General features: G+C 56.3%; 1 protein-coding gene across 1 annotated transcript; it reads right to left on the minus strand.

The window, feature by feature from the left end:
• Positions 1-2,398: 2,398 nt before the first annotated feature.
• Positions 2,399-9,591, minus strand: CCDC43 (coiled-coil domain containing 43). Its single transcript, XM_054088721.1, has 5 exons — positions 9,402-9,591; positions 7,596-7,683; positions 5,004-5,139; positions 4,392-4,450; positions 2,399-3,628 (listed from the first exon to the last, which is right to left on the minus strand). Exons 1-5 carry the CDS (start codon positions 9,561-9,563, stop codon positions 3,441-3,443), a joined length of 633 nt encoding a protein of 210 aa, XP_053944696.1. The 5' UTR covers positions 9,564-9,591; the 3' UTR covers positions 2,399-3,440.
• Positions 9,592-11,733: the final 2,142 nt, after the last annotated feature.

Genomic DNA, 11,733 nt, shown 5'->3' on the forward strand with positions numbered 1-11,733 from the left:
GTTACCGAAGTGTGTCAAGAGAAGAGTCTGAGAGTACTCAGACCGGATCCAGAGTCCGTTTGTCGAGTCCTCAGCAGCACACTGAGGTGTGTGAAGTGTGTAATGTGGATCAGCAGTTGGTCCTCTGCTATTCACTACACTGATAGTCTTGGGCACCAAGGTGATCATGTAGCATCGGAAGTGCTATGCGCATGCGAAAATGTCCCTTCCCCAGGCACTGCTGCCAGTGTCAGGCATGGGGCCTCGGCCCTGCGGGCTCCCTTGGAGAGGGGGCCGCATCACACTGATGGAGGGGGAGCTCGGGGGGCCCTGTCAGCTGCAGGGATTCCCAGCATCGCGGGGCTGACTTGCAGTCAGGTCTCCTGTCAGAGAAAACTCATGCGGTCATTTCAGTTACTGCACAGAAATCCCAGGGGTCTGGCTGAGGGTTTGTGCTTTCTCCATCACTTCCTTGGTGCCAGTGGCAGCTGCACGATCCTGAGTATCCCAAATCATAGAATCATGCGGTTGGAAAAGACCTCTTGGATCATCGAGTCCAACCATTCCTATCTGCCTCCCTTGGCGCAGCTTCAGGCCATTCCCCCTTGTCCTGTCCCCTGTCACTTGGGAGAAGATTCCAGCACCCTCCTCTCTACAACCTCCTTTCAGGCAGTTGTAGAGAGCAATAAGGTCTCCCCTCAGCCTCCTCGTCTCCAGGCTAAACAACCCCAGGTCCCTCAGCCGCTCCTCGTAACCCTTGTTCTCCAGCCCCTTTCCCAGCTTCCTTGCTCTTCTCTGGACACACTCCAGAGCCTCAACATCCTTCTTGTCACGAGGGGCCCAGAAGTAAACACAGGATTTGAGGTGCGGTCTCCCCAGGGCCGAGTCCAGGGGCAGAATCCCTTCCCTGGCCCTGCTGGCTACGCCATTTCTGATCCAAGCCAAGATGCCATTGGCCTTCTTGGCCACCTGGGCCACTGCTGGCTCCTGGTCAGTCGAACAACACCCCGAGGCCCTTCTCCTCCATGCAGCTCTCCAGCCACTCTTCCCCCTGGTCTGTAGCACTGCACAGGGTCGTTGTGCCCGAAGTGCAGGACCCGGTGTTTGGCCTCATTAAACCTCCTGCCATTGGTCTCAGCCCATCGGTCCAGTCTGTTCGGATCTCTTTGGAGCCTCCCTACCCTCCAGCAGATGGACACCTCCCAGCGTGGTGTCATCTGAACTTGCTGAGGGTGCACTCAATGCCTTCATCTGGGTCATTGATAAAGATACTGAACAGGTCTGGACCCAGCACTGAGCCCTGGGGGCACCACTTGTGACCGATCTCCAGCTGGAGTTAACTCCATTTACCACAACTCTTTGGGCCTGGCCATCCAAGCAGTTTTCCACCCACTAGAGGGTGAATATTGGCCTGGTGTCAGCGCCCGGCTCTCCTGAGGGGACAGCCAGTCTGGCGCAAAAGCAATGGCAGAACTTTTTGCCACAGGGTTATTGCAGTTCCAGCAGTGATCCCGGCCGGGCACAGGCGAGTCACAGACAGCCCTGTTCCTGGGCTGGCGAGGCTGCGGTTCTCCCGCTCTGCCCCAAACCACAGGGTTAGAGTTTCCCTTTGCTCCTGCTTCTCTTACCCAGAAGGGCCTCTCCCAGTGTTGGGATGGAGTCTCCCCAGCCGATCACAACCACCCGTCGAGCGCCCTGCGGGTCTGTGTGAGCAGCTCCCGTTGCGCCGGCACCCTCAGACAGACCCCTGCGACCCCCTCTGGAATGGCCCCAGCCTCGTCCTCTCCAGGCAGCTCTGGGGCTCGGCAGCGCGCAGGGGCTTTCTGTTCCCATCTGGAGGAGGAGAACGTGGCCATATTCTCTGACCTCTGCAACCAAAGAGCTCCAGGAGCTATGACCAGCTTGGAGATGGGCAGCTCCAGCCTCTGCTTGCCCTCCGCATGGAAGCAGAGGTTTGGGGAAGGTCAGCCAGGTCACGGAGCTCTTGGTGCCAGCTTAGGAACAGGGGAACACCCAGGATTGTGGGTGTTGCTGCCGGGGCTCCCAGTGCCAGGGGAAGCATTAAATCACCGTGGGGAACCGGCAGCTTCCCAAAAGTGCCTGCAGCCCCGGCTCAGTGCCCTCAGCCACATCCAGGGGCGCAGGGCATGAGCAGACCCTGAGCGAGTGTCACTGCGGTGCCCCTTGTCCCCATCGCGCTGCCATCCCCACCCTGGAGCCACGCAGAGACCCAGCGTGGGAGCCCTGAGGACAAGCGTAGCTTCAGTGCCCTGTGAGGGTCTGGGAAGAGGTGAAGGGAGGCTGTGCAGCCTGGGAACAGAGATGACAGGATAACGGGGTGGGAAACTCCGCTGCCAGGTGAGGGGACCCCCCCGCAACACCACAACCCCAACTTGGACAGAAGAGAATCCACTCCTTGGCCAACCAGCTTTATTGTTTCTTAGGCAGTTCGACACTCACACTTGCAGCAGCTGAACAAGAACCATCACCCGTTAATCAGAACAGTGCAGAACGCAGGCGCTGGGACACCCCGTCAGGAGCTGCCAGGAGCGCGTGGCACCAGCAAACACATCAGCCAGAGCGCGAAGCAGCTCCTCCCACATGCTCAGCTTACAGAAGTCAATGCTTTCCTTTCTGGATGCAGGTGACAGCGTCATGGAAAGCACTGGAAACGGCAAGTAAGGAGGCCGTGGGGGCAGGAGAAGCATTCAGCTGTACCCAGTGAGGGCAACCAACTCGCTCACATCCAACCTGACCTTGAAATCAGAGTCGGTCTTGAAATCAGAGTCGACCTTCACCCACGCCACATTGAGGAGCACCATTCTCCAGCTACCGGCACAGTGCCTTAAAACAGCACAGGGACAGGAGTGATTCGCTGCAGCTCTGCTCTAATCGGCACATTTCCCTACCACGCACTCGTGGATGATATAGGTATCTCGCAGCGCTTCCCTTCTGTGGCAGAGCAGTGCTTGCTCTCACCGAGATCAGCTCCAATCCCATCTCTCCCAGAATGCAGACAAAGCGCAGCTCTCGGCAGCACAAATACAGGCATTTGCAAATGGCCAGCGTAAATAAATCCATGCTCGCCCTGCATGTCCTCAGTTCCGTGTTGGAAAGGGGTTCTGCTCCGTTCCCAAATCACAGCACGCTGCCGCTGCAGGTCTCTGCTGGCAGGAGGACACAGCCGGCTTGGAAGCCCTGTCCTGCATCTTGACTTGAAGGAGTTAAAGTAAAAACCGATTGATTTACAACATGGACACAATCTCATCGCGATGGGTGGGGATGTTTGACGCCACCGGCACAGGGCACGCTCCGCAGTGCCCAGCTGCCACGAGTCTTTTCAAAAGCAAAAAGAAAAATAAACACTTCTAAAGGAGTGCCTGGAACCGCTGCTGCTTTTCAAACACACACTGTAGTTTTAATTAATTTCATCTCTTGAGAGTCCGACTGGAAAACCCCAGCTACCGCTTCCGCTCGCCCTTCTGTGTCCTTTTCTTCTCCTTTTCCTTCCGCTCCTGCTTGGCCAGCTTGTCCTTCTCTCGCTGGAGTTTATCCTGCTCTTTCTTCTTCTGAAACTCATCACGCAGCAGCTCCCGCTCCAGTTTCCTAGCGTTCAGGACATCCTCCACGTTGGTGTTGCGGAACAGCGCTGGAGGCGGGTTAAGGGCAGACACCACATGGCTCCACTCGGCAGCCCAGGCAGGAGCACAGGCTCCAGCACACGGACCTTTATTCTCCCTCCACCTTCCGACTCCCACTGCAGCTTCCTCACCAAACGGGTGAGGGATTTAGGATTGAGAAATGAGGGAAGCAAAAGGAACCCCTCTGGTTTGGGGAGAGCACTGGGAAGAGCAAGCAGGCATCTCCTACTCCCTCCCATCACAAGGACAAGGATAATTTAGGTGTCACCTTAATTATGTGATCAAACTTGCTTGTGTCTGAAACCTGCCAGCTCAAATTCCTCTATTGAGAAAAACACGGGATACGGGGTCCTTGCTCACTGTTAAAGTGCAGCTGCAGCACAGCCTCATGATTTTCCCTCATGACTTTTAGTCATTCCTGACTGGATTTGCCTCTCCGGACCTAGCTAATGTTAAGCTGGGAGTTCTCCTTGCTAATAACTATGTTCTGGGAGGCTTTGGAGAGGGTGAAGGAGGGAAAAAAGGAAGAGAGAAGAGAAAAGGGAATGATGGGATCAGTCTCAGCTGCGCATGCAGGGCAAGGAGCAGATGGAGCTTGAAATTTCATTACAAGCAAGTCTGGGCTCCATGAGAAGAAAAATGAATCACCACACTTCAAAGGGGGATCTAAAGAAACCAGGAGTACCAACAGGGATGAGGAACAACAGGAAGCTGGCTACGGAAGCTGGCTTCCTTCCAAAAAGCCTGGGTCATTGGGAATTCAAAGGATACACTTTTCTGATCCAATATTTACAGCTGTTCCAGTCGATCCATCCTGTTCATCCCCGTCAGTGAGAGAATTAAGGAAATATGGACATTGGGAATGAACTTGTGTCTCTGTCTGGTGGCTCAAACCCTGTCAAATGATGATTGTACCACACAAGGAGCGAGGGGCTGGCACGCATCCCCCCCCCCCCCCCCCCAGGCTCTGATCGGTGCGATTCCCTCCCCACAGCCTTGCTCTTCAAGGACGATCGTGCTCAGGCAGCTGCAGACCCTCCCGCTCCACACGCTCACGCTAAAGGTGATCCTTTCAGCAGGGTTCTCGGCAGAAAACAAGAGGGGTTCCCAGGAGGCGATTTCCCCCTGCTGCAACACACCCGGACACCACAAACCCTGCCCAGCCGTGCATGTGTTGGTGGAGAGAAACCTCCCCAAAGGAGACCCTGCTTGCAGCACTCCAGACTGGGAGCTTCCATTTTCCATGGAAGCCATTCCATCCTGGAGAAGGACGATGGAAAAGTTTCCCCAGTTCCCCCCACTGGATACTGCAAAGCTGGGCAGATGTCCAATAAATGCTGCCCTTCAAAGCACTGAGTCTCAGCCGTGTCAGGAAAAGGATATTCCTCCTCGTCTGTCACGTTGGCGTACTGGGCCAGGAGGGCAGCTTTCCGCTGCTTCTCCTCCTGGGAGACCTCCTTTGGCTTCACCACAATCCTGGCTTGCTTCTCCATCACGCTGGTGAGGGCCTGGATCTCGTCTGACAAGGAGAAGAGTCAGAGTGTCAGCCAGGTCCCAGCTGAGAAACGCCGCACGCTGCCGCTTCCCACCCCTGCGGTCCCAAAAGGCTCCATCCCTATCCCAGGCTGTGTCCTCCCCATCCCTGGGGACAAGAGCAATGAGCTACAGGGAGAACCTCACCAAGAATATCCTCGTTCCCCCAAGGTCAGCAGTGGTGTTGCTCGCAGAGAGCCAACTGCGAATTCAGTCCGAGGAGCCAGAGCTGCTGGAGGCCACCAAGGTGGTGGCTCAGGCCAGCGCGGTGACGGCACACCAGCTCCTCCTCACCAGGAGGAATCCCCCGTGCCGTGTGTAGCCCCCACCAGGCGCTATTTTCCCTGGTGCAAGGGAAGGCTCACAGTGGAGCACTGGAATCAGTCAGACTCTGGCTAATGAGAAGCTGTTTTACTCCAAATGGGTTTCTCCTCTGCTTAAAAGCAGCCGAGTTCATTTCACCACGTACTTAAAACCACATTAAACAGGGATTCTGAAAGCCAGCAGGGATGAGTGGATTTAATATTCCCTCTTTGCTCCGCACGCAGGGAAGCGAGCAGCTGGTTCACTAAAGTTCCGCTTCTCAAAATGACATTTGGGCTTTGATACTTATTATTTCCACTGATCCCATGATTCTGTTACTCTAAGCAGATCCCGATCGCATTGGGAATTTATCCTTTTAAGGAATGACAGTGGAACAATTAAATCTGTGCATTTCTAATGCCCCAGCCTTAAGGACACACGCTGCTGCTGCCTTCCTGGGCTGAGCGAGTGAAGTCCTTGTGGGTAACTAACGGCAGGAGCGGGAGGAGGCCGGCGGCAGCTCCAGCGCCTCCAATCCCAATCCCCGACTCATTTGATTTAGTGCACGGAGCAGCCGCAGCGTTGCCCTGTCCCCAGCCAGAGGCGAAGTCAGGGACAGCTTCAGAGCCATGGAACTGCTGCCTGGATAAGCGCCTCGTGCATAACGAGGAGGTGAGTGATGTTTGTGGAACATGGATTGAGGAAGGAAAGCGCTCCATAAATGCAGGTCTCATGAGGAGAACTGCTCTCGGAATGACACCAGCCGGTGACAATGTTCCACAAACATAAAGCAGGGTTTGGCCCAAAGGGACAACATCATCAGGGCTACAGCCGGGTTCCTGCAGGTGGAAGATCACGCGGCTGCTTGAACTAGCAGGGGCTCTCCAGCGTGACTCCACTGCGCTCCAGGCTCTGCTCTGTCACCAGAACAAGCCACCCCTGAGGAATGAGACAAAGACAGAGCCTTCACTCCCGAGCCAACAGCTGAAGAGAACATGCGAGAACCTCATGAGGTTCAACAAGGCCAAGGGCAAGGTCCTGCACCTGGGTTGGGGCAATCCCCGATTTCAGTACACGATGGGGGATGATGTGACTGAGAGCAGCCCTGCAGAGAAGGACTCGATGAGAAGCTCAACATGAGCCATAACGTGTGCTCACAGCCCAGAAACCAACCGTGTCCTGGGCTGCATCCAAAGCAGCGTGGCCAGCAGGGCGAGGGAGGGGATTCTGCCCCTCTGTTCCTCTCTTGGGAGACCTCATCTGCAGGATTGTGTCCACTTCTGGAATCCTTAATGTGAGAAGGAGATGGAGCTGTTGGAACGGGTCCAGAGGAGGCTACAAAGATGATCCAAGGGCTGGAGCACCTTCCCTATGAGGACAGGCTGAGACAGTTGGTGTTGTTCAGCCTGGAGAAGACACGGCTCCGAGGAGACCTTAGAGCGACCTTCCAGTACCTGAAGGGGCTACAGGAAAGCTGGAGATGGGCTGTTCATAAAGGCTTGTGGGGATAGGACGAGGGGGAACGGGGATAAACTGGAGAGGGGCAGAGTTAGACTAAACATTAGGAGGAATTTCTTCCCCATGAGAGTGGTGAGACACTGGCCCAGGTTGCCCAGGGAAGTTGTGGCTGCCCCATCCCTGGAGGTATTCAAGGCCAGGTTGGATGGGCCTTGGGATGTCCCTGCCCATGGCAGGGGGGTTGGAACTGGATGATCTTTAAGGTCCCTTCCAACCCAAACCATTCTATGATTCTATGCTTCTATGTTTCTAAGCTGAGGTAGCCCAGCATTTTGTGCCATCTGACGGGCAGAAGTGCAGGGCAGCTGCCAGCCCTCAGGGGAGAGACAGCCCTGGGGCTTGGGAAAGGGAACTGAGAAAATCCTACTGGGGAAAAACAAAGCGCCTTTCCTTGGCAGGGTTGTGAGCCCTCAGAGCAGCCACAGGGAAACTGCTCATCCCCAGCACAGGCTTCAACATGAAACAGTAAATAAGTGAGGGCCGCAAGAAGCAAATCAGATCTGCGTGCATCTCAGCAGCATTGGTTTTAGCTCCTGCCGGGCCGAACACACAGCCCTGCCTCGGAGAGGCCCTGCAAAGGATTCGCACCGCAGGGAGAGGCACAGTGAGCAGCCACGCTACCTTCTTTCTCCTCTTTGGCATCAACAATCTGAGATTCAGACCACTTCTCGACCACCTCCCTGCAAACATCATTCAAGAGATCTTCTTCCTAGGGAGGGAAAAGAGACTTCTCAGTGTTAGAACACATTGGTCTGCTTCAAACAGGCATGGATCACATGAAAAGAACAGCTGCAAAGAATCTGAACACCCAGATATAAGCACGAGCAGGACAGCTCTTCACACAGGATCCACTCATTAAATGCTCCCGCGGGACTTGGTGAACCCAGCACAGTACAAGTCCCAGTATCATGGAATGGTTTGGGCTCGAAGGGGCCTCAAAGCCCATCCAGTTCCACCCCCTTCCATGGGCAGACACCTCCCGCTGGAATTGGTTGGTGAAAGCCCCATCCAACCTGGCCTTCAAAAAGCCACCCTTAAACCCCGCTTGGGCACCAGCAGAAAACACCCAGCTGCTGCTAAACCGTGTCCAAAACCAGGAGCGACCTTTCCTCTTCCCCTTCCCTGCAGGAGCCGGGCCCACAGCACCCACCCCAGCTCCCAGCCTGGAACAAGCCCCACTGCCAGCAAAGGAACCCCCCCGCCCAGACCCAGGGCACCCAGAGGCCCCAGGCTGCCCCAGAGAGGCTGCGGGTGCCCTGGGGAAGGGGAGAGACCCAGAGCTGGGGGGCCTGGGCTGGAGGGAGAAGAGAAGGACTTGGCCTGGGGATTCTGACTGGGCTACAGGGGGCCTAGGCTGAGGGGAAGGGGATCCTGGGCTGGAAGCAGCCAGGATGGGGGGAGGAGGCTGGAGGGGAGCCCTGAGCTGGGAGAAAGTGTGGATCTGCTGGAGGGTAGGGAGGCTCTGCAAAGGGATCCGAACAGGCTGGACTGATGGGCTGAGACCAATGGCAGGAGGTTTAACGAGGCCAAACACCGGGTCCTGCACTTGGGGCACAACAACCCCGTACAACTACAGACCAGGGGGAGAGTGGCTGGAAAGCTGCCTGGAGGAGAAGGGCCTCGGGGTGTTGATCGACTGACCAGGAGTCAGCAGTGGCCCAGGTGGCCAAGAAGGCCAATGGCATCTTGGCTTGGATCAGAAACGGTGCGGCCAGCAGGGCCAGGGAGGGGATTCCACCTCCAGACTGGGCACTGGTGAGGCTGCACCTCAAATCCTGTGTTCAGTTCTGGGCCTCTCGTGACAAAAAGGATGAGGCTCTGGAGCGTGTCCAGAGAAGAACAACGAAGCTGGGGAAGGGGCTGGAGAACAAGGGTTACGAGGAGCGGCTGAGAGAGCTGAGGTTGTTTAGCCTGGAGAAGAGGAGGCTGAGGGGAGACCTTATTGCTCGCTACAACTGCCTGAAAGGAGGTTGTGGAGAGGAGGGAGCTGGGCTCTTCTCCCAAGTGACAGGGGACAGGACAAGGGGGAATGGCCTCAAGCTGCGCCAGGGGAGGGTCAGACTGGACACCAGGTAAAGATTTTTCACCGAGTGGGTCATCGGGATAGGGCGCTGGGGGGGGGGCGAGACCTTGGGTTCACGGGGGCTGAGAGGGTGGTGGGGGAGTTGGCTGCGGAGGGTCCGACTGGGCTGGGGGAGGTACAGGGGGGAAGACCCTGGGCGGACCTGGGCGGAGGGGTGGGGGGGAAGGGTCCGACCGGGCTGAGGGGAGGGAGCGGGGCCAGGGGAGCCCGGGCTGGTCAGGAGGGGAAGGGAGATGTTGACCGCGGGGTGCCTGGGCTGCAGGCGGAACGGGGTGGCGTTGGCCCGGGGGAACCTGAACGGTCTCGTTGGGGGGGTATCGCGCCCATTCGGCCCCGTCCCTCACCAGGCAGGCGGCCAGGACAGCTCGCAGGGCCTCCAGGCGCTCCTCGGCGCTCTCGGCCTCGCGGAGCAGCCCCTCGATGTACGCCCCGTACACGCCCTGGTCCAGACCCAGCGGCTCCAGCCGCGCCGCCAGCCACGCCGCGAACCCGCCGGGCGCCGCCATCTTGGGCCGCGCGGGGGGCGGAGGGAGGGGGAGGGATGGAGGGGGCGACGGCGGCCGCGCAGGGACAAAGTTATAGAAACAGCGAATAACATAGTGCCTTAGGGGGGACAGGGCTTGGAGATCCCCCAGTCCAACCATCCCTGCCCACTAAACCCCTCCAGAGATGGAGACTCTGCCACCTCCCTGGGCAGCCTCTGCAAGGGCCCCAGAATCCTTTTCCAAACCCTTTTCCCAATATCCAATCTAAACCTGCCCTGGTGCAACTGGAGGCCATTTCCTCTCATCCCATCACTTGTCACTTGGGAGAAGAGCCCAACACCCACCTCACCACAACCTCCTTTCCAGGAGCTGCACAGAGGACTCCCCTTGTCTCCTCCAGACTAAACAGCCCCAGGTCCCTCAGCTGCTCCCAGAACCTCTGTTCTCCAGACCCTTCCCCAGCTCAGTTTTCTTCTCCAGATGCACTCCAGCCCCTCAGTGTCGTTCTTACAGTGAGGGGCCCAAAACTGAACCCAGGATTCGAGGTGCAGCCTCCCCAGTGCCAAGTCCAGGGGCCCAATCCCTGCCCTGCTCCTGCTGCCACCCCATGGCTGATCCAACTTGGGATGCTGTTGGCCTTCTTGGCCACCTGGGTCACTGCTGGCTCACATTCAGCCACTGTCACACAGCATCCCCAGGTCCCTTTCCACCAGGCAGCTTTCCAGCCACTCTTCCCCAATCCTGGAGCTGCACAGGGTTGTTGTGACCCAACTGCAGGACTCAGCACTTGGCCTGGTTGAACCTCTTCCTGTTGGTCTCAGCCCATCGGTCCAGCCTGTCCAGATCCCTTTGCAGACTCTCCCTGCCCTCAAGCAGATCGACACTTTGTCCCACCTTAGCGTCATCTGCAAATGCACTAAGGGCTCATCCAATCCCCTCATCCAGGTCATGGATAAAGATATTGAACAGGACTGGACCCAGCACTGAGCCCTGGGAGAACCACTTGTGACCAGAAACAGCACCAGACGCATGGAGGAACGATTCTACTAATCGTGTAACGAGATGAGAGCTGTAGTCAGCACGTATTTCCCATCTCCATGCAGGTATGTATCACTTCCCAGAGATCTCATGCATATTTTATTACTTCCAAGGACTAATTGTAATGTTATTATGAACTTCACAACAGCCAAATCTCCACTAATTGGTACCAGTTTTCTGTCTGACCTTGAATACTTCAGAGAGGAGAAACTATAAACAAACAGAGATGATTAGAGAAGAAGACACATCTGTTCAGCACACGTTATACCTGACAAAAGGCATTATTGCTTCTCAAGAGAATAGTGTCTGGAAAAAAAACGACACTACCTGAAAACAAGTTGTCTGAAAAACCATCTGCAACTTTCAAAGACACAGTTACTGTAATGAGACTGAGCTGAAGTTAGAAAACTGCTTCTACTTTAGCTCTAATACTCCAGTGTTGCAATAATGACTACTTCTTGCATGGAAACCACATCCCTGAGCACCCTGTCTTTTAAACCCCTCCAGGGATGGAGACTCCAGTCCCACCCTGGGCAGCCTTCGCCTGAAACCCTATCAGTGAAGAAACTCACTGAGGGAGCACTCGATCCTCTCATTCAGATCATTGATAATGATATTGAACAGAACCAACCCCACCACTGAGCCCTGGGGACACCACGAGTGAGCAGCTGCCAGCTGGACTGAGCTCCGGTCCCTGGGCTCAACTGCCAGGCAGTTTTTCACCCTGCAGAGGTTTCACCTATCCACAGAATCATAGAATGGTTTGGGCTGGAAGGGACCTCAAAGCCCATCCAGTCCCACCCCTGCCATGGGCAGGGACACCTCCCACTGGATCCGGTTGCTCCAAGCCCCATCCAACCTGGCCTGGAACCCCTCCAGGGATGGGGCAGCCACCACTGCTCTGGGCAACCTGGGCCAGGGCCTCCCCACCCTCAGAGGGAAACATTTCTCCCTAAGATTTCATCTCAATCTCCCCTCTTTCAGCTGAAAACCCATTCCCCTCATCCTTTCCCTGCATTCCCTGATTAAGAGCCCCTCCCCAGCTTTCCTGGAGCCCCTTCAGGTACTGGAAGCCCCTCTAAGGTCCCCCTGGAGCCTTCTCTTCTCCAGGCTGAACAACACCAACTCTCTCAGCCTGTCCTCATATGGAAGG

This window comes from Cuculus canorus, chromosome 25 (assembly GCF_017976375.1).
Source record: "Cuculus canorus isolate bCucCan1 chromosome 25, bCucCan1.pri, whole genome shotgun sequence".
NCBI classification, from domain to species: Eukaryota; Metazoa; Chordata; class Aves; order Cuculiformes; family Cuculidae; genus Cuculus; species Cuculus canorus.

Excerpts from the sequence above, each read along its gene's own strand:
- CCDC43 (XM_054088721.1), bottom strand. The coding sequence starts at position 9,563 with ATGGCGGCGCCCGGCGGGTTCGCGGCGTGGCTGGCGGCGCGGCTGGAG. Across the intron at positions 7,684-9,401 it reads CTGTCCTGGCCGCCTGCCTG|GAAGAAGATCTCTTGAATGA; the intron begins GTGAGGGACGGG and ends TTCCCTCCCTAG. Across the intron at positions 3,629-4,391 it reads AAATATTGGATCAGAAAAGT|CGCTGTTCCGCAACACCAAC; the intron begins GTATCCTTTGAA and ends ACCCGCCTCCAG.